The sequence below is a fragment of the Octodon degus genome, unplaced genomic scaffold, assembly GCF_000260255.1.
Source record: "Octodon degus isolate 3935 unplaced genomic scaffold, OctDeg1.0 scaffold00004, whole genome shotgun sequence".
Classification (NCBI taxonomy): Eukaryota; Metazoa; Chordata; class Mammalia; order Rodentia; family Octodontidae; genus Octodon; species Octodon degus.
In genome coordinates this window covers 22900786-22925441 of record NW_004524580.1, presented here as the reverse complement: position 1 = coordinate 22925441, position 24656 = coordinate 22900786, and the positions used below count along the sequence as shown (strand labels likewise).

Below are 24656 nucleotides of genomic sequence, written 5' to 3'. Positions count from 1 at the left end.
TAGCATTATCCACTGCCATAATTCTACTTGTTTTCTGGGCTCAGTTCACACATATCTGGGGAACATCTGTCAGTGAAAGCAGAGACATACTCTGAAGTGGGTATTTTTTTTTTTCTCACTTTTCTTCCTTTTTTACTTTTCAAAAAATTTTTAAATTTTTTTTCTATTTTTTCTCTTTTGCTTGCTTTATTTTTATACAAATGAAACATTGTTTCTAGTTTTTATTAGCTTTTTTCTTGTTTCTGTTTTTTTCTTTCTTTTCTTCACCAGTTCCCAAAGCTTGCATAATCTTTTTTTGAGTATGATTTTGATCCAGCTTGCTCTGAGTCCCTTTCTCTTCTTTTTCTATTTTTTCCCCTATCTGACTTCATTTTCTCCCAAGGGCAAAATCTAATAATCGTATTGAGGGGATATTTTCTGATTTTTTTTTTTTTTTTAGATTTGGTTATATAGGGCTGGGGAGGTAGCTCAGCAGCATAATTGCCTGCCTGGCAGGTACAAGGTCCCAAATTTGATCTCTGGCATGACAAAAAGGGAAAAAAAAGATTCTGTTATATAACTACAAATCCTGTTCATATGGTTAAAGGTGGCAACTTAATAGTTAAGCACAGTTTGTGGTTTTCAAGGCTGTGTTTGATCCTATCATTATTACTGTTTGTACCAGTTTAGCCATGGTGATAAAATTGTTCTAATCAGTTGTTCTTCCTTGTGTGCCAAGACTGAGATTACCTGAAGGTCATAAACAACAGTATAGGTGTCAAAGAACTAAGGGCTAGGCTAAAATAGGCAGTGATTGCTCATCGCCAATAAATTTCAGAAGTAGCATCTTGCTACAAACTCAGAACCCAAAAGCCAGCTACACCTGGAAGACATCTCTGAGAAGTAGCCAGTTCATAATGGTTTTAAATACTAACAAAACATACCTGACATAAACCATTTAGAAGCATCTATGCAAGAATTAAACTTAAAAGGAATCCTGTGGAAGCTCGGATCTTTAATGCTTACTTTGAGAACCTGCATTGTAGTCAGATGAGGAAAAAAAAAGGAAATGGATAGATTCCTAGATATGTATGAATTACCACAGCTAAATCAAGAAGATAGACTCTAAATAATGCAATATCAATGAAACTGAAGGTGTAATTAAAAACTTAACTAATAAAGAAAAGCCCATGTCCTGACCTTTGCTGCTGAATTCTCCAAGAATTTTAGAAGAGATCTAATGCTGCTACTTCTCAAACTCTATAAGGAAATTTAAAGTGAAGCAGTACTGAAGCATTGCCCTGATGTATCCAACCAAAAAAATATGGAGCAATTTTCCTAATGAATATAGATACAAAAATCTTCAATAAGATACTGGAAAACAATGTAGCAGATCATCAAGATTATACTCCATGACCAAACTGGACTTATCTCAGGGATGGTTCAACATACGCACATCAATAAATATAATATGCCATATTAACAGAGTGAATGGTTAAAACCACAGTCATCTCGAAGTGTGCGTGAAAACCATTTTACAAAGCCCAATACCCATTCATGATAAAAAGCCTAAAGAAAATTGGATTGATGGTCTTTATCTCAATCTGATAAAAACCTTCTAAGACAGACCTAGAGCCAACATCATACTAAATGAACAAAAACTGATGCTTTTGTTCTAAAATCAGAATACAAGGATGTCTACATCACAACTTTTATTCAGTGTGGAACTCATATGTTCTGGGAACTTTAGCCAGAGCAATTAGACAAGACAAAAGTTATAAGGAAAGGAAAGGAAGAAGTTAATTTATCTATTTGTGAGTGATATGATGCTCTACATAAAAGACTTCAAAAATGACTCATAGATTTAATAAATTCAGTGTTGTAGCTGGATACAAAGTCAACACTCAAAAATCAACAACATTCTTATAGATGACAGATTCACTGTTATCTACAGAGAAACTAGAGAAACCACACTTTTACAATAGCATCCAAAAAAATGAGATACTTAGGAATCAGCCTAATGAAACAGTGACTTTTACTTTGAGAAAGGAGTTCAAAAAATTTATCAAAAATGGAAATATATTCCTTGTTCTTGGGTAAAAAGAAACAATATAGTGAAAATAGTCATACTTCGAAAATTGTTATACTGATTTAATGCATGAAATTCAATTGCAATACCTGACATTTACTGCTGAATTCTCCAAGTAGCATGTCTCACAGAATTAGAGAAAACAGTCCTATAATTTATTTGGAACCAGAATACACTCAGGATAGCAAAAGCAATTCTGGCTACAAAAGCAAGGCAGGGAGCATTACAATCCTTGACCTGAAGTTATATACTACAAAACTACTCTGATAAAAACAGTATGGTACTTGCAAAGTAACAGACCTGAGGATCAGTGAACAGACTAGAAAATGCAGAAAGAACTCTGGACATACTTAGTCACCTTGTCTTTGATAAAGGTGCCAAACACATTCAATGGAAGAAAGAGCCTTTCTAATAAATGTTACTGGAAAAACTGGCTTTCCACATGCCAAAGACTAAAACGATCTGTATCTCACTGCACTAAATTAAGATCAAAATGGGTGAAAGAAGGGGCCAGGGAGATAGCTCAGTGGCATAAACGTTACCTGGCAAGTGCAGTGTCCTGACTTTGATGTCCAGTTCTGGGGAAAAAAAAAAAAAAAGCTGAAATACGTAAATACTAAACAGAAACACCAAATCTGCTGGAAGACAGACTAAGAAGAACTCTTGAAGATAAAGATGTGGGTAGACTTTATGAATAAAACTCTTAATTGCACGAGTAGTAGCATAAGCAGTGAAGAATGGAGAGCTTATTAAAAAGCCTTTTCACAGTGAGAGCAACCACCAACAGAGTGAAGAGACAACCCCTAGAATGGGTAGGTTTTTACTACCTATTCCTCAGACAAGGAACTACTATCTATAGAATATATATCTCAAAAAGCATCAGACTCCACAAATGTAAAGATGCAATCCAAAAATGAGTAGATACTTCTCAGAGGAGGAAACAGAAATGGCAAGGAAATACATGAAAAAATGTTAACATCACGGGACATTTGAGAAATGCAAATTAAAATGACACTGGGATTCCATCTCCAGAAAAAAATTATCTAGAAATCAATCAATAACAAATTTTGGTGGGACTGTGGGGAAAAGGAGCCCTTCTCCACTGTTAGTAGGAGTGTAGATTGGTGCAACCACTATGGAAATGATATGGAGGTTTTTCAATAATAGCTATTCCCCTTCTTGGAATCTTCCTGAAAGAATTAAAGGCATCATACTATAGTGATGTATGCACACCCACATTTGTATCAGTGCAGTTTGTGATAGCTAAATCTTGGAAACAGCCCAAGTGGCTGTCATCTAGTGAATGGATGAAGAAGATTTTAAATATTATTGAGTATACTCAAAGATGAATAAAACTTGAAGCATTTCTAGATTAAGTAGAAGCACTTTGAGACCATTCTATTAAGTGACATAAGACATATGTTCAAATATCACATGTTTTTCAGATGTGGGAAACTGAAAATGCAAATAAGAACCAAAACATATAATAGACATTGTGATACGAAGCAGATCAGGAGTATCTATCAATTCCTCTAACCAGGACTGGACTTAAGCTGCAGTGGGGCTTCCCCTTCTTGGGCTTTCTTGCTTTTACCTTACCTTTTTATCAGCACCACTGGCAGAAGCCTTCTTGGCTTTGGGTTTCTTCTCTTTAGTGTCTGGCTTCCCAGTTTTTTCACCTGCCATCTTGCAAGGTGGAAAAGAGAACTAAGTTTCCTGACATTGTGAAATAGGAAGAAAATGTTTAAATGCTAAGGGGAAACTAAAAATAGGAGGGAGCTAAGGAGGGAAGGGAAAAGGGAAAAGGAAAAAAGAATAGAAGGAAAAGATGCAAACAAAGTTTTTGCAAATTAGGGGAAGGGAGTTGAGGTAGGGAATGGGAAGTGTGAAGAAAAGAATTAAGATATATCATCTGTAGGTACAAATTCCATATGATAGGTATGGTCATCTGTATCTAAAGTTACCAATAAAATTTAAAAGGCAGGGCGAGAAAGTTGATAGTGTCATTTGGATGAACTGCTTGCTACTTCTGCCTTCTTTTTGCCATAAAGTGTTTCCCCTTGCACTATGATACCTCTCTTCCTTGCATCTAGCCAACTATGAACTGAAACTTCTATAAACTGAGAGATAAGTAAACCTTTCCTCCCTTAACTTTGGGTATCACATAGTAACTAAGAGCCATTGCATAGGCTGTGTTAGTACAGTGCTCTAATGCAGTTAGTGATCAGTATGTGTTAGCTATTGTTACCTGTTGGGTGTTTCTTACATAAAATGCTTGGATCAGAAGTGTTTCAGACCTTGATGCTTTTCAAATTTGATCTTGGTGTTCATTTTAGATTTTGGAATTTGGATTAGGGATGTGCATCTGGTGTCTGGTCTTATGGACTATGTAAAACTTTCTTTCAGTGTGAGGAATTACTGATATACTTTGATAAAACTGAAAAAAATTCCTTCACTAAAATTTATGTGCTTTCTTTGTTTTAGTTAGCGAAAGCTGTATAACTAAGTTTTTTGGTTTTTGGTGCTAGGAAGCTCATGTCAAAATGTATTATTGAGTTCTAGTAACTTATTAAGAATTTTTGCATAGTAATATTTATCATTTTACATTGAAAAATTACTTTAGAACATTGACCTATTTCATGTTTCTATTATGGCACATGTTGGAAGGTTAAAAATTTGTTATAGGATAAATAATTCTTGTTAGGTTTCTTTCAGAAAGACACTGGCAATGTTCCTTTAGAAATCTAGAATGTAAAATAATTTCACCTAAAGTGGGATGGAGAAAACTCTGATTCTATGGCTGTAGTTTATTTTTGCATGTGGTATGAGGATCCAAGAAAAGAGATTTTTAAAATAGCAAATGTGATTATTTTTAATAATTCCTAGAAATAGATGTTAATAATCCTGGTAGCTGCGTATTCAGACCTCGCAGATCAGAAAACTCCTAAAGTTGTTGCTTGTAGGTAGCCCAGGCCACTGTGTGCTGTACACCATTGTAGGATTTCAAGTGTGTTGTTTCCAAGAGGTGTCTGGTACATTGAGCATGTGAGGAGCTGTGTGGATATTGCACAGCTTCTTCACTGCACAGGGTAATGAGCACTGGTCAGGCGATTCTCTGCTTGCTGTGCATTCTGCACAGTGCTACTAAAGTCTTCAGAAAATCATTTGCTTTTGCGAGGCAGGTCCTATGCCTTAATAGTAAGCTCTTTTAAATCTTGCCACTTGTGAGATATGTACATATATTTATCCTGTAAAGTAGGGATAGTAGTTGTGAAGATATGAAGGACTAAACATAGCCCAAGCACATCTCACATAATTGATAACATTTGAACCTCATCTTTTACCAGCTTCACCTTATGAAGGGTCATGCAATTTAAATAATGAAGGAGGATAAATACACAGTATGTTATATATGTTAAGTAGCAGGGTTTAGTCATTCCACACAGTACACATGCCAACATGTTATAAACTAAAAACTATTTCAGTTGTCAATTTAGAAAAAAGGATTCAATTTGATTCACATGCCATTACCATTTATCAATGCTAATGTTCCATTATTTAGAACAAAACATATAGACTGGAAGTCACATGATCATCTAGTTATCTCTAGTGAAATCTGAAATGAAAAGGGACTAAGGAAATGTTTCAGGGTCCTCCTTTGCAAGGGAAAATGCTCATTCTTTTTTCCTTTTTGATATTAATGGATAAAGCCAGTGGCTGCGAGGGGCTGCATCCGCAGCACATGCACCCTTTCTGTGCAGCCTGAGGCCTTGCTAAGCTGCTGAATGGTCCCATCTGCGCCCAAACTTGGACTCCTCCGGCCTTAGCCTCTTGGAGTGCTGGGATTACAGGCATAAGCCACTGTGCCTGGCTCCATCCACTAATTTTTTTTTTTGTTGTTGTTGTTATTTTTTCCCCCAGTTCCTTTTTTTATTAGCCTACCAATTCATTATTGTGATAAGTGTCTGATAAAGGATTACTGTCCTTAATATAGAAAATGCAAAGCAATTAGAACTCTGACGATAAATGTTTAAAATATAAAGGTTCCCTTGGAGAGAGTTAAAAGAAAATAGCAGTGGCAGATAGTTGAAAAGTGCTTATTTTACTCTAAAATAGGAAGTAAAACAAGGAAAACTGAAGTCTGTACTTTTAATCCTGATACATATTATTTAAATGTAAAAGCAGAGAGAGAGAGAGAGAGAGAGAGAGAGAGAGAGAGAGAGAGAGAGAGAGAGATTGAGATTGAGAGATTTGTATTTTGATACAAGTTTTTGCTATGTAGTCCAACCTGGCCTTGCTATCAGCATGTATCTCAGGCTGGCCTCAAATTTATGGTGATCATCCTGCCTCAGTCTCCTAAGCAGTGGGATTACAGTTGTGCATCACCATGCCTGGGCATACATTAATTTTTTTTTTTTTTTTTTTTTTTTGTTAAACTACTTCTAGTGAATTGACCAATCAATTTCCCAAGTTCTGAAATGGCTAACAAACCATAGAAAGACATCATTTAGCTACTGCTTCAAACCAAGTGTGAAGAAACTGCCAGCTTTGATTCAGGGCCAGGTTTTTGGAGTCAGGGTTTCACTGTGTAACCCAGGCTGGTCTCAAGCTTGCATCAGTCCTCCTACCTCAGTCTCTTGAGTATTGGGATTATAGGTGTGTTTCACCACTTTCACTCTACCCACTAATGTTTAAATTGTGTGCCCCTTCATAAGGTGGGATGGAGATACTGAAACATTTCCTTTTCTTTTTTGTTCTGCTTTTTTGAGATGTGGCTCACTGTGTAGTTCAGGCTGACCTTGAACTCACATATGTAACACAGGCTGGCCTCCAGCTTTCAGAGATCCTCCTGCATCAGCCTTCTGAGTGCTGAGATTACAGGGGTGAGATACCATGCCTGGCTATGAGACATTTCTTTAAGCCTTTTTTAATTTCATATTTAACTAGAGTTAACTAAGTGATCCTTTGACTTTCAGTCTATATTTTGTTTTAAATAATGCCACCTCTAGCATTAATAACAATCTTTTTTCTAAATCGACAATTGAAATTATATGTTTATAGTTGATAAGAGATTTTGATATGTATATACTGCATGGAGTGACTAAACTCAACTAATTAACATTTCATGTATTTATCATTTTGTGACAGATGGAATTAAATTTTTTATTTGATTTTGAAGTTCCTTTTTTTTTGGTGGATCTGGAGATTGAACTCAGGTCCTTGCACTTGCCAGGGAAGCACTTATTCCACTGAGCCATCTCCCTCGCCCCTAAATTTTTATTTGATTTAAAAAAAAGAGTTGTACATATATGGAGTACTTGCAGTATATATAGTTATATTGTGCAGAATGTAGGCAATTCTATTGCTTCTTTAGCCCATGGCATTTCTTATTAATAATTTTGAAAAAGTTATGGGAGTTTAATAAAGATAATTACAAGTTCTTTTTGGTCTGGATTATTGATAGATCTGATATTTGAGTGGTCAAGTTTGTTAGTTTATGTATTTAGATTATTCTTTATGATTTTAATTTACAGTTTTTACATTAGGCTGATGGACACGATTTATTTGTTCCTTCAGCTTATAGATAGTCAGTATTTTGCTGTAGGGTGCTTAGGGTTTTTACATTTATTGTGATTATTAATAATAGTTTTTAATGTACCATCTTATTTGACTTGCATGTGCTGCATTCTTTGTTTCCTGTTTCATTTTTCTTAATCTTTTTTTATTTTTATGACTCAGTCCTCTTTATGCTTAATAGCTTTACCTCTATGAGTTACTTTAAATTACTTGGCTATAAATCCTACATTGTTGTTTTATATAAAATAGATTCTCAGGGCTGGCCAGATAGCTCAGCAGACTAAAGCACCTGCTAGGCAGACCCACTAGCCTGGGTTTGATCTCCAGTGTGTTGTGCTTGTCCCGCTCCCCGGGGCGCACTGAGACAGTGATTGAGACTGGGCGTGGTGGCGTGCATCTGTAATCCCAGCTCTTGGGAGGCTGAACACAGGTGGATCACTACGAATCCAATCTATGTAGTGGGATCCTGTAGACCCTGTACTAAAATACACACACACACACACACACACATTCTCTTTTAAATAGATTTAAATAAGAAAAGTTCTTATGTATTTACCCAGATAGATGTCAGTTTCAGTGTTCTCCATTTCTTTGTTTATCCATATTTCCATCTAGTAGGCTTATAAAATTTTCTTCTGTAGTACAGACTTTAACATTTCTTCTGTTAGAAAATGTTTTCAGCCCTTTTTTTTTTTTTTTTTTTAATGACAGGTCTCTGTTGCCCAGGCTGATCTTGAATTGTAATCCTCTTAGCTAAGCCTTCCAAGTAGCTTGAATTTTAGTTGTGTACTACTATGTTCATCTTTTTTTCCTTTTTATATCTGAAAATTTAGTGTTTTATATAGATATCGTCACTGAATATTAAATTCTCAGTTGACAGTTGTTTTACGCCAATAACTTAGAGCTGTAGCTCTACTATGGTCATGTTTAGGTTGTTTTTATACCAGAAATGTGCTGTCACTCTTGTCTTTGTTCTGTCTTTATATGCTGTGTATCATTACTGTACAGTGTTTAATCTCAGAAAACTTAGTTTTATGCTTTTATCTTTCCTTCTTCTACTTAACATATTCAGCCTTTAGTTTTTAAAAAGCAAAAGATTTATATGATCTGAAGAGAAACCAGATTATGCCTTTAGTTTTTCAAATATGTGGGATTAAGATATAGTAACTTATAATAACTGTCTTAATGTCTGACACTTGTGTCACTTCTCTGTTTTAGATTGATTTTCTTTTGCCTTCAGTATTGGTGGTATTTTCCTACTGTTTTGTGTGTTTAGATTTTTATTGTATGCTAGCTAGATATTGTGTGTTCTACTTTGCTGAGTGCTGGGCATTTTTGGTATTCTGATAAACATTCTTAAACTTTGTTCTGAGATGCAGTCAAGTTACTTGGAGACAGTAAGTTTCTCTTTCTGGGTGCTGCTTTTAAGATTTGTATGTGAGAAAAAGGTTTACTAACTTTTCTCAAATGAAATTTTCCCCTCTGGCTTTGGAACAGGAATTACTCTTAGGTTTATGTGTGCTATAAGTACTGATACCTCTTTTGGGTGGTAGTTTAGATAGTTTTCTTAAATATGAGTGCTGATCTGCTGAAGGAGCCAAGACTTCTTGCACGTCTTTGTAGTTCTCTGTGTACTCTCCTGTCAGCCACCTTATCTTATGACACTAAGGTCTCTAGTTTCCCTGAATCCTTAGTTCAGGCTCCTCAATTTAGGAGTTCATTAGATTTTTCTTGGGTATCCTTTCTTTTGCCATGTCCTGAAATGTCTAAAAAGCACACCTTTGTTTTGCTTGTTTCTTCATGTACAGTGTCTCAAAAACTATTGTTTTATCCACTTGTTTTCCTCAGACAGGAGAGTATAGTTAGTCTTGTTCTTCCCTATTGGCTGGAAGTGAAAGCCCTTTCAGTTTTAATTAACTTAATTATGAAATTCCGTAGCATGCTCTAAGGCATAGTGGCACATGGCAGAGGGCAGTAGTTCATGGTGGTGGAAAACAGCAAAGAGAAAAGTGAGGAATAGTGTCTGCAGCATCTAGCAAGCCTCTTTTCCTTCCTTAATCTGTATACAGTTTGTCAGCCCCAGGGCAGGTGTAGCACTCACACCCATAATCCCAGCATTGCATCATTAATTGATCACAAACTCTAGAAGGCTTTGGGGGGACAACTAGACACAAACCATAACATTCTGCTCCTGGTCCCCCAAAGACTCACACACATCCATTTATGCAAAAGGCATTTTAGTCCATCTCTAAGAGTTGCCAAAGTCCTAACAGTTTCATCATTGCTGAAAGTACAATTCCCAAGTTTCCTCTAAGATCTAAGCAAACTCCTAGCTGTGAGCCTCTGTACAAATGAAAAGTTAAACACTTCCAACATTCAATGGCACAAGATAAACATTACCATTCTAAAAGATACAAACAGCAGGATATAAAGAATTGGGACCAAAGCAAGTCCAAAATCCAGAAGGGCAAATGTTAGGGCCTGAGTTTGGTTCTGGAGTTCCTGAAGTTCTTTGGATATAGAGCATCCAAAGCAATCTGTAGCAACTTGTGATCTCTATGTGGTTCCACTTCTATGGCACTTTTAGTGGTAGCTCCCATGGTTTCTCTCCGAAGCCTGCTTTGCTCCCTTCTTGTGGCTTTTCTTGGATGATCCGTGTTCCTGGCTTTTCCACACTTCTAGGATTTCCACTGCACATTAGGCTTCTCTCTCTGCTGCACACACTACCTTCTCAGGGGCACACTGCCTGACTTCCCAGACCTTTATTTCAAATTTAGGTGAAAGCCTTCATAACCTCAGAACTCTTGTATTTTGCTTGTGCCTAAAACCAACACCACATGAGTGATGCCAAGCTCTGTTGCCAGCTGGAGCAGTAGCCAGGCTTTCTTCTCTCTTAGCTATAGGGCTTGAGTGCCTGAATCACTGAACACTCTGAACCTGATTCCGAGGAACAAATTTTCTATGCTGCCAGCGTTCTGGAACCTTGTGTGACCACTGCTGCTATTCTGGAACATAGCACTCTGTGGCTTTCTCCTCAAAGCAAAGTCTTTCACTTTTGTAGTTTTGAGGCTGCAAAGGATGGAGATTTGTTGCTTCTTGTGGTGCCCTCAAGCCATTGTTTTTATTCTCCTGTTCCTTCTCAGCAGTAGAGATCTCATCTCTAACTTTGTGGTCCACAGCTTTATTGGAGCTTCCTTTCTGACCAAACTTAAATTTTAAATCATCCTTGCTCTTGATTCTCAACATAAATCTGGCTAAACGCCCCCAACAATAGCTATACCACTGCTTCAACATGTGACTGCCTTGACATTTTTTTTTTGCAAGATTAATTAGTCAACTGCACTTAATCTCAGTCTCAGGCAAAGTCTCTGGGCATGAGTAAATGCAGACAAACTTTCTGCCAAGCCATAACACACATCGTCTGGAGTTCAAACAACCCATGCAGTCCTTCTTGCCAGCAGAAACCTCCCCATTCTGGTCTTTAAAGGCAGAATTTCTGTTAGCCTTCTGTCCTTCTGAGCTCTGACCAGAATCTCCCATACAGAATAGCTGAAGACCTTCTTGCACTTCTCTTGTAGGTGACATTTCACAATGTCACCTTCCTATCTCTTCCCATAAGCCATTCCCAAAGGCTTGTGATCCACATGGTCAGGTTTAGTCACAACCCCACTTCTCTGGTACCAGATTTATCTCAGTTACTTTTCTTTGCTGCTTCTGCTGCTGCTGCCACTGCTCTTGCCATTTTGCTCTTGTGTTTTGTTGTTTTCCTCTGCCATGAACTGCTGCCCTCTGCTATATGCCACTTTGCCTTGGAGCCAGCTAAGTATGGACTGAAACTTCCACAAACTGTGAGCTAAATAAATCACTTCCTTAACTTTGGGCATCAGATATTTGGTCCCAACAAGGAGAGAAAAGTAACTGAAACACATGTTCTAGAGAGGTAAAGAAAGTAGTGTAAGACATTCTCACATGTTCTTCACCCACCATTAGTAACAGTCTCTGAGCCAGTCTGAGCTCTGACCAGAATGTTTTAAAGACTATCTCTCCTTTCACTCTGTCAATCTCTATAAATTACTTGGAATCAAATCATATTATTTCAACCCTACATAACCTAGTATATATCTGTTTTGCACTGAAAGAATCCTTTAAAATGTATTACTTACATTTATCTTATTTGAACACTTATTCCATATTATTTTTTAGCAGTTTATCTTTGTTCAAATTTCCTTAAGTTTTCCACCATTTTGCTTGTTTTTAAAGGTGGTTTGTGCCAGGCACAATGGCAATACCCGTATTCCCAGCTGCTCAGGAAGTTTGGGCAGGAGAAAAGTTTGAAACCAATTTGGGCAACTGAGAACTGGTCTCAGAAGCAATTTAAAAGCAACTGAGGATGTAGATCAGTAGTTGCTTGTCCAGCACAGGCAAGGTCCTGGCTTTAATCTCCAGTACCACCCCCGAAGAAGTTGGCTTGTTTGAAACAGCATCTAAATAAAGTAAGCTTTCTGTAAATGCCTTTAGCTCCCCTTTGAGAACCACTTTTCACAGACTTTTCTGCTTATGCCATCTCAGAAAAATTGAAACTTTATCTCTTTGATGGTTTGGTCTGCATCCACACTTGCTTTCCCATTCCTTTGGTGCATCAGTCTGTCTGTCTGGAATGTCTTTTTTTTTTTTTTTTTTTTTTTGGTCTTTTTGAGACAGGGTCTCACTGTGCAGTTCAGGCTGGCCTTGAGCTCACTATGTAGCCCAGGCTGGTCTCATATTTACAATAGTCCTCCTCCCTCAGCCTTCTGAGTGCTAAGGCATGTGCCACCACATCTGGCCTCAGAATGTCTTTTCTGTTCATTCTTACCTGTTTAGTACTGTTATAGTAACTACCTGATAGTTATTTATGTTTAATAGTTCTCATAGCAGAGTTAGAACTTCTTGTAGAATGACACATATATTATGTATAGTCTTTGTGATCTTTATTTTTATTTTTTTGTGTGGCCAGCTCAGCCTGCTCTGGGGAGGGGCTGGTGTGGCGTGTGGTGCCTGCAGTCCCTGCATTTGCCTAAGCTTGTCTAAGTAGGTGCTGTAGACTGCTGAGTTATTTCACTGGCCCGTCTTTGTGATCTTTAGCAAGTTACTTAGGTGCTTGGCTCCATCTAGTCACATTAGCTCCATGTAGTCCCATGTAGCTCTCTTAGTTATTTTTTGTTGTTGTTGAAACAAAGTACCGAATACTTGGTGTGAAGGAGGAAAGGTTTATTGTAGCTCACAGTTTGTGGAGGTTTCAGTCCATAGTTGACAAGGTACATGACAAGTATCACAGAGGAGACAGCAGCAAAGCAAGGAAGTAGCAAGCAGAAAGCAGCAGGTAATGACCTTCTGTCTCATAGTTTATCCAGAATACCTGCCCTTAGGGTGAGTAGTAGTCCTGCCCTTAACCCTAGCATCAAACCGTGAGTCAATCCTAGCATCACATCCTTGATCCTAGCATTACACATCCTAGATTCAGCCAGAAGCACCCCCTATGACTGCATGAGACTTTAGGGAACATCTAAGATGCAAGCCATAACAAAGGGAATTAAATAAATCAATGCATGTGACCAGATTATAATACATTGATTATACATTATACTATATTATAGGACATTTAGATTATAGTACATTGCAAAATGTTTTATGTTTGGTTGATTCTCAGTATAATTTTTAGTACTGTTTTGAATAAAGTATACGGATATGATCAATAATGAATTAAACTGAACATTATTCTTATTTTCATGCAAACTCATATAAATAACTGATTTCTTTTTACAACCAGCATATGTACGTTTGTTCAGTGATTCATTCATTCATTCATGAAGGAATGCTGCAGTGTCTGTGTGGCAGGCTGTGCTGAGAGGTGTTGGCAATGCAACGATGATTAAAGACAACTGTGTCTGCTCATGTGGAGCTTAAGAATATTTACTTATTGAAATAAGAGTGCTATATGAGTGTGACAGGGAGGAGCCTAAATTAATTTTGATGGCCCAAGAAATAATCAGCTTTTTCTGATTGAAAATAAGTCTGAAGAATTCTCTTTGGTATAACAAATTTTTGCACCTTTGCTTGTTTTAGAAAATAGCTAGGCCACCACTCACTGTGTTCAACATGCTATGTTTAGCTGACCATATAGTTATTCTTAATAATGGTGGTTATTCTTAATATTGAGTGATTGTCTTTACCTCATATTAGTAGATTTTTTTCACATCTCTGAGAGCCAAAAATTGAGATTCTTAAAAGTATTGTTTGAGTCTATAGTCTTAGATATATATTAATTATAGCAAATTTATTTATATTATGGAAACTTCTATGAGTTATAGTTCATTTTCATAACTAGGAGAGAAGATTTGAAATTTAGAGAGTGCTTTATTTTCATATATATGATTTGTATTTGGAATTGTTTGTATTTCTCTACATAAAAGGTGTTAACTCCGCAAAAGCTGGAATTGTTAAGAGCCCAGATACAACAAGAGTTAGAAACTCCAATGCAGGAGCGCTTTCGGAGTCTGGATGAAGTAAGTAGTTGTGCAGAACTGTATGTTTACTGTCATGTGACTATGAAAGTAACATTATGTACAGTATCTTTCCTTTACCCGAACTCTGCAGGGTCTCCCCTTTTACTCTGAGTCCTTACAGTGCTCTCTGAGGTTTTTACAGCACCGGACTCCATTACTTTGTTGACTTCTTTTCCTCCACCTACATCCTACAGATGTTTCTTTGGCACTCCAGAAATAATGCAGTTCAGAAATGCTTTAGCAGCCTATTTCAGCTTTGAATATTCTTCATCTAGATCTCTTGGCTGTTTCATCTTTTGCAAATCATTCCCTAAAATGTTACTTTCTCTCTTTGGCCCATTTAGATTGCCCACCTCCTATTTCCCTTTTTAACATTGTGTATGACTCCATTGGTCTCTCAATGTACCCTGAGGAGAAAGGGCAGCAGGAATGAGGAAAAGATAGACAAGAAGACAGGAGCTGGGTCAGGTGTGGTCTGTAGCCTGATTGGCAAGTGACCCCCAGAACATTTTTTTATGGGGGCATTTATTTATACCTTTGCAAAGTTAATATCACATGCCACAAAGTTGCCTAGTGACTAATAGTTGACATTGACCAGGTTGGATGCTGTTTTCAAGACTGAGGTGCCTTGACTGCTTTAGACAATGAGGCCTAGTTCTGACCCCATACATTTGACCAATTTCCAGCTTCAGAGGCTCCCAACAATTTTGCAATCTGCTTTTCCCATCACTGCTTAAATCTTTGGATCCCCCTTACCTTGTTCTATTTTTATTTATCCTCTAATACAGTGGCAGTAAACCTTTGAGACAAGTGCTCAAACTGTAACCCCAAACTTACTTATTTACTGGAATTGAGGATTGAACTCAGGCCCTTGCCCTTGCCAGGGAAGCACTTATTCCACTGAGCCATCTCTCCAGCCTTTCGAAACCTACTTATTTACCACAAAGGGTCAACATTGCAGTTAAACCTGAATACTGAGGTATTCATTTATAAAAAACAACTGTTACCCAGTGCACGGCTGCTGGGGTTAGTTTGCTTGTGCTGACAGAGAGTTCTGCGTGCCCCTGCTGCACAGGCCGTAGGTTCACCACCACTGCTCTAGTATCTATTGTCTTTTAATGTGCTATGCTGTTTACTTATTTGTTATGCTCTGTTTTAGCAACTGTGGAATAGAAGTTGTATAAGAGAAATAACCTTTATCTGTTTTGTTCACTATTACATTCCAAGTTCCTAGAATAGTTCCTGGCATACAATAGTGCAGTTAATATTTGGGTTTTTTTTCATAACTTTATTGAGAAACAAATAGCAATGAGACAGTGTCAAATCAAATTGGTAGGACAGTTTCAATAATTAACACATTGCATATTGTCTTCCTAGTGGTTATTTGTTGTACAAGATGCAGATATGATATCCTATTTACAAACACTATTAGAACAAATCCCTCTTCATTGAATTAAGAGAATGTAGCTATATATCTATCCTAACCATTTTGAATACACAGATACAAACGGTCATTCATCTGTATCCCCTTTTTTAATATTTGTTGAATGAAAAAATGAGTTTCATGTGATGTCAGAAAGGAAAATGTTTGTTAGCTTTACTTCAAGATAAGACATCTCATTTTATGAAGTGTTGGTATAATATAAATATTTAATAAAGGGGACTGGGAAAGACTGCAAAAAAATAGATTAGGTGCTGTGTCAGACATTTCATATGTTGCCTTTCAAAACAAACATACCAGGCCTGTACATACAGGTGATTATTGTCCTCTTCAAAGTAGACTCCTTTGGAAGGTCGGAGTCTGATATGCTTCCCTTTACATGAGACAGTTGTGGAATCTTCTTTCATAATGGCTCACTGACTTGATACTATGATATTCCAAATATACTTCTAGTGGTAAATGATGGCTTGAAAGTAGATTTAATTTTTGGGAATAAAATTACTCAGGCTGAAAAGTAGATGATTAAGTAAAAGTATGCTTTTTAAAATTCAAAACAAAATGTTTTTAATAATATAAAACTGATTTTCTTGGTTTGTAAACTGGCTTAGAAGTCTTTATCAACTAAAGGATTTACAGTGAACTGAATATTTTAGAAGATAACTTTCCTTACTACCTAGTTTTGTGATATTTGCTGAAATGGTGTCTTCTGCATCTTTCTCTGTTGCCTGTATTTCTTGTTGAATATTCAGAATAGTTTTGTAGAGAGTGAGGGTGCAGAACTAGTGCCCCTCTGGGCCGAGGAGAGATGGCACCATGTTTGTGAGTATTCAGGTGCTGTGTGGGCTTGTACCATCAGTGTAAAAATCTTATGGTATGCTAAATTACTGCACTAAGTATTCAAATGACTTTTATCTATGTTGATGAAATCTTTACTTTAGAGGGTTATCTTTTTTTGGTTTTGTTTTGGTAGTTAGTACAGGGTCTAACTATATCACTATGTAGATAGGGCTCCTAGTGATTCTCCTGTTTTCATCCTCCCAAGCCCCAGGATTACAGGCATACACCACCACACCCATTCTCAATCGCCCTGTTAGTGTGCTCTGGGGTTGGGGCCAGCACAGAACACCAGGGATTGAACCCCGGCTGCTGCACTCTGCCTAAGCAGGTGCTTTAGTCCACTAAGCTATCTGGCTGGCCCTTAGAGGGTTATCTTATACTTTATTATAATTTAAAAATCTAGCTGTAGTTTGAAAAGTTTGTTGCTTTGTTAAATATTATTTATTAAGCTGAGAAGTAAAACTTTGGTCATGCTAATAAGGAATGCATTAATTGAATTAATTTGCTTTATTAGTGCCTTCTCAGAAGTATATTAATTCTGCATGTAGCATATTTAAAAGGACTTTTCTAAATTTCATTTGTACTTCTGTTAAATATATATTTTTTCTTTTAGAATGGCTCTTAATAAATTTAAAATTATATTTATTAAAGTGAGTACAAGTTTTACTTACTAATTTGTCATGACTTGAAATCTCCTTTTAATTTAGCAAGTGGAAAAGTATAGAGCTGAATATAATAAGCTTCGCTATGAATATACATTTCTTAAGTCAGAATTTGGACACCAGAAAGAAGAATTTGCACGTATGTTAGAAGAAGAAAAAATGAAGTATGACTCAGAGGTAAGTGATCAGTTATACTATTTTGAGATTATTTAAGTCAATAATTCTGTTTTCCTTTTTTTTTTTTTTTTTTTTTGCCATGCTTAGGATTTAACCCAGGGCCCTGCACATGCTAGCTAAATGCTCTGCCACTAAGCTATAGTCCCAGACCTTTTTATTTCTTAGCTTGAGGTAGGATTTTACTAAGTTGTCCAAGCTGACCTTGAACATTTGATTCCCCTTCAGTCTCCTGAGTGGCTGAGATTACAGGTGTGTTTCACTGTGCCTGATTTAGTCAATAACATTTTATGATTACATATAATCTTATAAATCACAAATTAGAGTTACTTGCCTAGTTAGGTTTTATTAATTTATGGTAAGGCATTTGTCATGATTTACATCAGTATTTTTCTGTGAAAGTTGTTTCCTATGATTATTTCTTTTATCTTTTTTCTGCCCCTGCAATAGAGATAGACACCTTTGCGACTTCCATTGTATAAAATCTCTTGTCTCCCATAGCCATGGAGATAGATTTCTCTATGTAAATATAGTTTATGAGATTTGTTTTCAGCACTGTCTTCTCTACTTCTTAGAACCAAAACACTTCCTGAGAGCTGTAATGCTCAGCCCTTGTACCTTGTTTCTATTGGCATAAACAAGGAGTTTATACCTTTGTGTGACAGGAAGTATACTTTCTTCTTTCTGTAATCTGGTCCTGTAGTATTTTCTGTCTGCTGCCAACAACGTGCATTCCTATTCCATTTTCATTTATTTGGCAGCCTTTGTACTCATTTTGTGGTTTGTCTCCTAGTTTTTTAAAAATGAGGATTGTGGGTTTTCCTTTCCCATATTACATTTAAATGAATTTTCAAGATAGAAGGAGAGAAATAGTAATTTTATTTTGTCTTATTTATAAAAAGTACCTTGGTGTCTAGTTATGTGGTACATTCTGTGTAAACATATATGCATTTCATATTTACTTCATTGTCTTTATTTGAAATTAATAGATAAAATACTCTCATTTTCCTTTATCAGTTATTAGATATCCACAATGTTGTGGATATCCAATGAAAACTAAAACTATACTGTTTGGATCTGATTGATTTAATCTTACTAGTAAGCAGTGCTGCATGATGGTTCTTTATATAAGAGGCTATCTGAACTTTAGCTCACTGGAGTCCATTAATAGTATTGTTTCTATAAATATTTATTATAGGTTTTTTTTTTTTTTTTTTTTTTGCGGAACCAGAGGTTGAACTCAGGCCCTTGTGCTTGCCAGGGAAGCGCTTATTCTACTGAGCCATCTCCCCAGCCCCTATTATAGTTTTTTGCAATTTAAAAATTCTTAACAGCTGGATATGGAGGCACATACCTTTAAATCTAGTTACTTGGGAGGCTGAGGCAAGAGACCTTGTCTCAAAATATAATTTAAAAAAGGGTGAGTGTGTAGCTTAATGGCAATATAGCTCAGAGCACTTGCCTAGCACATGCAAAAGCTTGGGTTCAATCCCCAGTACCACACATGCACACACAAAGTTCTTTACAAAAGCTTTAAATGCTTTATTTGCAATATTGTCTTCCACTATAATAGTGAGGTGGGGCAGGACTGTCTTATTTTCTCACTTGTAAATCAGGAAGTGTGGTGCCGGGGGAAGTAGCTCGGTGGCTTAAGTGCCTGCCTGGCAAGTGATCGATCCAGAGTTTGATACTTGTTACTACAAAAAAAATCAATCAATCAGTCAATCAATCAATCAATCAATCAGTCAGTCAATGAGGAAGTAGAGTCATGGGATAAATGAATTGTCCAAAGTCTCAAAGAATCAGCAGCCACATTGACAGCAGAACTCTGATATCCTAGCTTTGGTGTCACAACTCACAGCTCAACAGTTTCCATTTTGAAAGGGCCAGTGATTTGAAGTTGCCATTCTGATTAGCTGCTCTCCAAGTGGGGCCTCCAGCAGCTCATTTGGTAGAACTGAGCTCAGTAGTGGATGGACTCATTAGCAGCCCTCTAGCAGTTGTGATTTTGTGGCAAGGGGCATTTGATGTTACTGTGTGTGATTATAAAAGGTTTTCAGTCTGTAAGTGTGATAAATTTGAAGAAACTGGATGCAGAAATTTTCTTGTAGAAAGTAGAAATGGTAACTATTTCCAGCCTAAGATTAGTATAAGATTTAATATATTGAGAGTAACTGTTGAGGTCCTATGTAGCAGTGTTTTATTTTAGACTTTGCTTTTAAAATCAAATGTAGTATTTACCTAGTAATGATTATGGCTTAATTTTGTTTTCAAGGATGAAACTTGCATCTGAAATCTGATGACAGATTTTTCACCATGAAAGATCAAATGATATTCAATAATTCATCAGTTTTCATGATTAGTATTGTTTTGTCAGTTATGGTCACACTCTGGTTTCTGTACATAAATACAGTAAAACCTGGTGAGATGATTGTGCATCATCAAACAGCAAATTTGGTTTCAAAATCAGCTTAAAGGAACAATAATTATAATTTCAAAGCTTCAAAGTAGAACCAATTTTTACTGTCTTCTCATGTCAACATAAACTGATGTATAATATATAAATTTGTAAAATGTAGGCCTACTTTTTTTTGTGTGTGTGTGGTACTGGGAATTGAACTCATGACCTTGAACTTGCCAGGCAAGCACTTATTCTACTGAGCTATCTCCCCAGCCCCCTACTTTGTTTTATTGCTGTTTGTAGGCATTACATTTTTTACAAATTGAAGGGGGCAACTTTAGGTTGAGAAAGCATAGACACCATTTTTCCAATAGCGTGTGCTCACTTTACATTTTTGTAATTGGTAATATTGTAGGTATTCTCTTCCAGACTTGTTCTTCCAGACTTGTTCTTTTTTAATAATGATCTATGACTAGTAACCATTGATGTTGCTATAATAATTGTTTAGGAGAGTGTGTGAGAGTGAGCTGAAGCCATCAATGTGTCTTTGGCTGTGCTACCAACTGGCCATTTCCCCCTACATTTGTCCCTTTCCTTGGGTCTCTTTATTCCTTGAGAACACAATAATCAATCAGGCCAATTAATAACCTTACAGTGGCCTCTGAGTGCTTAAGTGCAAGGAAGGGTCACATACCTTTCACTTAAAACCAAAAACTAGAGATGATCAAGCCTTAGTAAGGAAGACATGTTGAATGCTAAGACAGGCTAAAAGCTAGGCCTTTCATGTCAAGTAATTAACCAAATGTAAATGCAAATGCAAAGGAAAAGTTCTTGATAGAAATTAAAAGTGCTAGTGCAGAGAATGCAGGAAAGATAAAAAAATAAAACATCTGATGTGGAGGAAGCTTAGTGACCTGAGAAAGGTTAGTGACCTGGATAGAGATGAAACCAGCCACATTTCTTTTTTTCTTTTTTTTGAGGCAGGGTCTTGCTGTGTAGTTCAGGCTGGCCTTGAACTCATGGCAGTCCTACTTCAGCCTCCAGAGTGCTGGAATTATAGGTGTGTACCACTACACCTCAAGCCACATTCCCTTAATCTGAAGCCTAACCCAGTGCAAGACTTTAACTCTTTTCAGTGCTATGAAGGCTAAAACAGTTGTGTACATTTGCCAGCCTTTTGCTTTTGTATCTGGTGCCTGAGTTAAATCAACTGAGTAAACGTTTATTTTGGGTCACAGTTTGGAGGTTTTAGTTCATGATTGGTGGGCCTCCATTGCTAAGGGGCTGTGGCAGCACATTTCTGTTACCCCTTTGAGGGTGTACCCTAGTGACTGGCAGACTTTTTGTTAGGTGCTTCTTCAGAGTTTCTGCCACCTTCCAGTAACACCTACCTGAGAAATAAGCTTTTCACATTTGGGCTTTTGAAGGACACTCCTGGTTCAGAACATAGGAGGAAGGAAGCTGCCAAAGAAGTTGAAGGTATAAGGAAAGAAGCCACTCTCCTAATGTAAACAAGCAAGAGAAAGCAGCAGACAGTGACAGAGAAGTCTCAGCTAGTTATCTGGAAGACCTAGCTATGACAACAGTGAAGATGGCTCAGGTTTTCAATGTAGGTAAATTGGCCTCCTGTTGGAAGAAGATCCCACCTAGGACTTTCAGAGCCTGAGAGGAGAAATCAGTACTTGGCTTCAAAGGACAGGCTTGCTCTCTTGTTAGTAGCCAGTGTAGCTGGTGAATTTAAGATGAAGCAAGTGGTTCTGAAAATCCTAGGTCCACTCTGTCTGTGCCCCACCAGTGGAATAGCAAGCCCCTCTGACAGCACATCTGACATGGCAGCACAGTGTGGCTTCTTCTTTTTTCAAGAAATGAAAGGTTTGTTTAGCTCACAGTTTTTGGAGGTTTCAGTCCGTAATCAGCTGGCCCCAACACAGGGTGACTGGCACATGGCAGAGGGCAACAGTTTATGGTGGTGGAAAAAAGCAAAACAGAAAGAACAAAAGGGAGGAGCAGCAGAAACAAAGCAACAGTATGGCTTATTGAATAGCTTAGGTTCACTGTTGAGACCTACTGCTGAGAAAAGATGATTTCTCTCTAGATGTTACTACTTACTGACAGTGCACTTGGTCACTCAGTAGATCTGATTGAGATGTACAAAGAAATGTATAAACAACAGGAAAACTAATCCCTGTTTCCTTCCCTGCTAACTCAGTATCCATTCTGTAACCCATGGATCAAGAGTGGTAGTGGCTTTCAAGTCTTCTTCCTCTTATGGATCTGGGGAGAATAAGTTGAAAACCTTCTAAAAGGATTCACAGTTTTTAAGTGCCATTAACAACATCTGTGACTTAGGAGAAGAGTTGAGAATACCAACTCTGGGGCTGGCAAGATAGCTTAGTGGTCTAAAGCACCTGCCTAGGCAAGCTTAGGCAAAGCTCAGGGACCGTGGTTCAATCTAGCACCACATGACGCACCAACCCTGCCCCCAGAAAAGAAAAAAAGAAATAAGAACACCAACATTAATAGAGTTTGGAGTAAGTTGATTCCAGAGCTCATGGGAGATTGTGAGTTCTAGACCAGCAGGAGAGATAACTACCAATGGCATTGGGACTAGTAGGAGAATTTGGAAGAAGAGCCCAAGATGTGACTGGAGTTTTGTAATCTCATAAGAAAACCTGAATGGATAAAGAATGGATCCAAATAAATAGGCAAAGACACCTGGGGGAGGGCAGTACTGAGGGTTTCATAGATGTAACCTACTCCTGTGAATGTAACCTGAACATTTGTGAGTGGCAGTAAAGGGTTTACAGTATTATATAAACTTAGTTGATTAAACCAGCAACAGGGTTTGAGAGGATTGATTCCAATTATGAAAAAAGTTCTACTGTGAGTAAATGTTACTAAACACTACATGCTGTGGAGAAATCTTTCATGAAAGGAAGTCAGTTGATACAGAAAACTTGACTGTTGTCTTATTTTAAGAAATTGCTGTGTCCCCCAACCTTCAGTGGTCACCTTGACAACCAGTCAGCAGCAGTTAACATTGGCACAAAATCCTTTATCAGCAAAAGCATCATAGTTCACTGAAGGCACAGATGACTTGTTAGCATTTTTTTCAGCAATAAAGTATTTCTTCATTAAGATATGGTACCTTATAATGTTATTATATACTTTGTAGACTAAAGTTGAAACATAACTCTTTGCCCTGGGAAACTAAAAAAATTCATGTGACTTGCTTTATTGGGATAATTTACTTTACTGTGATGGTCTGGAACTGAACAGTATCTCTAAGGTTTGCCTATAACTGGATTTTCTTGCATTAATTAAGGCCTCATACATTGCTTATATATTTTTGGTCATACAGATAAAAATATGTGAATATTTTTTAGTGTGTTGGTTTTGAGCAGAATTCTTTAGTAAGGCTTTAGTTTTCTTCAGTACTATTTAAGAATTGACTTATCCCTCATGATATTCTGAACTTAAACAATATATGAAATAATACATGAAAGAAGCTATCTTCATTTCATGAAAAAGTTCAGCTTTCTCATTGCATTTGACTGTATAAATATATTAAATCTCGGACTTCATATAGAGAAATGCTCATGTTTCAGAGTCACTCCAAAGTGAGAGAAGTGTGTTTTCAGGACATTCTTAGGATTCTTAAGTTTGTATTATTCTGGAAATAGTAATGAAGAGCATGAAATACAGTTGTTGGTACAGGTGATTATAGTGCTACCCTGATTAAGTAGAAGTAGCAACAGTGGAGAAGTATTAAAGTCTCAAGAAAGATGGGCAAGGTGTAAACCAGGTGAAATACATAGTGACAGGGTCCTGAGATTCTTCTACCATACTGTTTTATTTTTTTCTTTTTGCAGTTCTAGGGATTGGCCTGAGGGCCTTGTATGTGCTAGGCAAGTACTATAGTACTGACCTAAAGACCTATCCCTTTTTATTTATTTATTCATTTAGTTTAAGAGTCTTGATAGCCTAGACTGACTTCAAATGTGTGATTTTCCTGCTTCCGCCTCCTGAGCAACTGCATTGTAGGCATGTGCCCCATGCCTGGCTGTCATGCTCTTTTTTTAGTTATAAGCCTTTTATTAAATTTAGTAACAATAATGTATGTTAAGTAAAAGAAAAATCATTCATAATCTTACCAGAGGTTTTTATCTTTCACAAATTTTTACGTACATTTATGCAGTATACAAATGTATTCTTTTTTTTTTTTTTTTGTATTTTAGGACAGAGTCTACAGGGTCTCACTGCGTAGATCAGACTCCTAATGATCCTGTTTACAGCCTCCCAAGTGCAGGGATTATAGTACAAACCACTATGCCCAGTCTCAGCTGCCATCTCAGCATGCCCCGGGGGCGGGGCCAGCAGGCAGGCCCGGGGATCCAACCCCAGGCACATCCACTGAGCTGTTTGGCCAGCCCTTAAACTCTTCTGTTACAAGAAACTTGTAGATTGGTTCAGAATAAAATAAACAATGAGATGCAGTTAACAAGAGATACACCTAAAACTATTAACAACTACTAATTAAAAGTAGATTCAAAGATTTGTCAGGAAAATGCTAATAAAATGTGATACGACAATGTTAATGTGAAATAAGAAAGAAATACAAATAAACTTCATTCAATAGGGGTAAGGATGGTTTTGATTAACCTTCCAGCATATCACTGTAGTTGTGTTTATGTTTACCTCTTTTGTTTGCTTCTTGAAATTCATCTTCATTGCTTAAATGCTTTGGTATATGTGTTTAAATTTCCGGAGAGGTTGAATTAGTCTTTCTCTGAAGGTTTCTTCTGCTTTTTCTTCCTCCTCTGGCTTTTCTATTGACTTTCGTCTTCTTCAAGCTTTGGCTCATTCTTCTTTTCTGTTTTCTTTTTTCTGCAATTTTTTGGCAGTGTTTCACGTTTTGCCTGTTTGTTCCATCCCACTCCATTTATTCCCCCTT

The 24656-nt window shown here is 37.1% G+C and overlaps 1 protein-coding gene across 1 annotated transcript in view; it reads left to right on the top strand.

The window, feature by feature from the left end:
- Cep83 (centrosomal protein 83) overlaps positions 1-24656 on the top strand; it is a 160909-nt gene that overhangs the window by 72263 nt on the left and 63990 nt on the right. Inside the window, exons 3-4 of the mRNA XM_023718047.1 lie at positions 14095-14187; positions 17173-17304. Of these exons, the coding sequence (XP_023573815.1) occupies positions 14095-14187; positions 17173-17304 (225 nt within the window). The remainder of the gene's footprint in view (positions 1-14094; positions 14188-17172; positions 17305-24656) is intronic.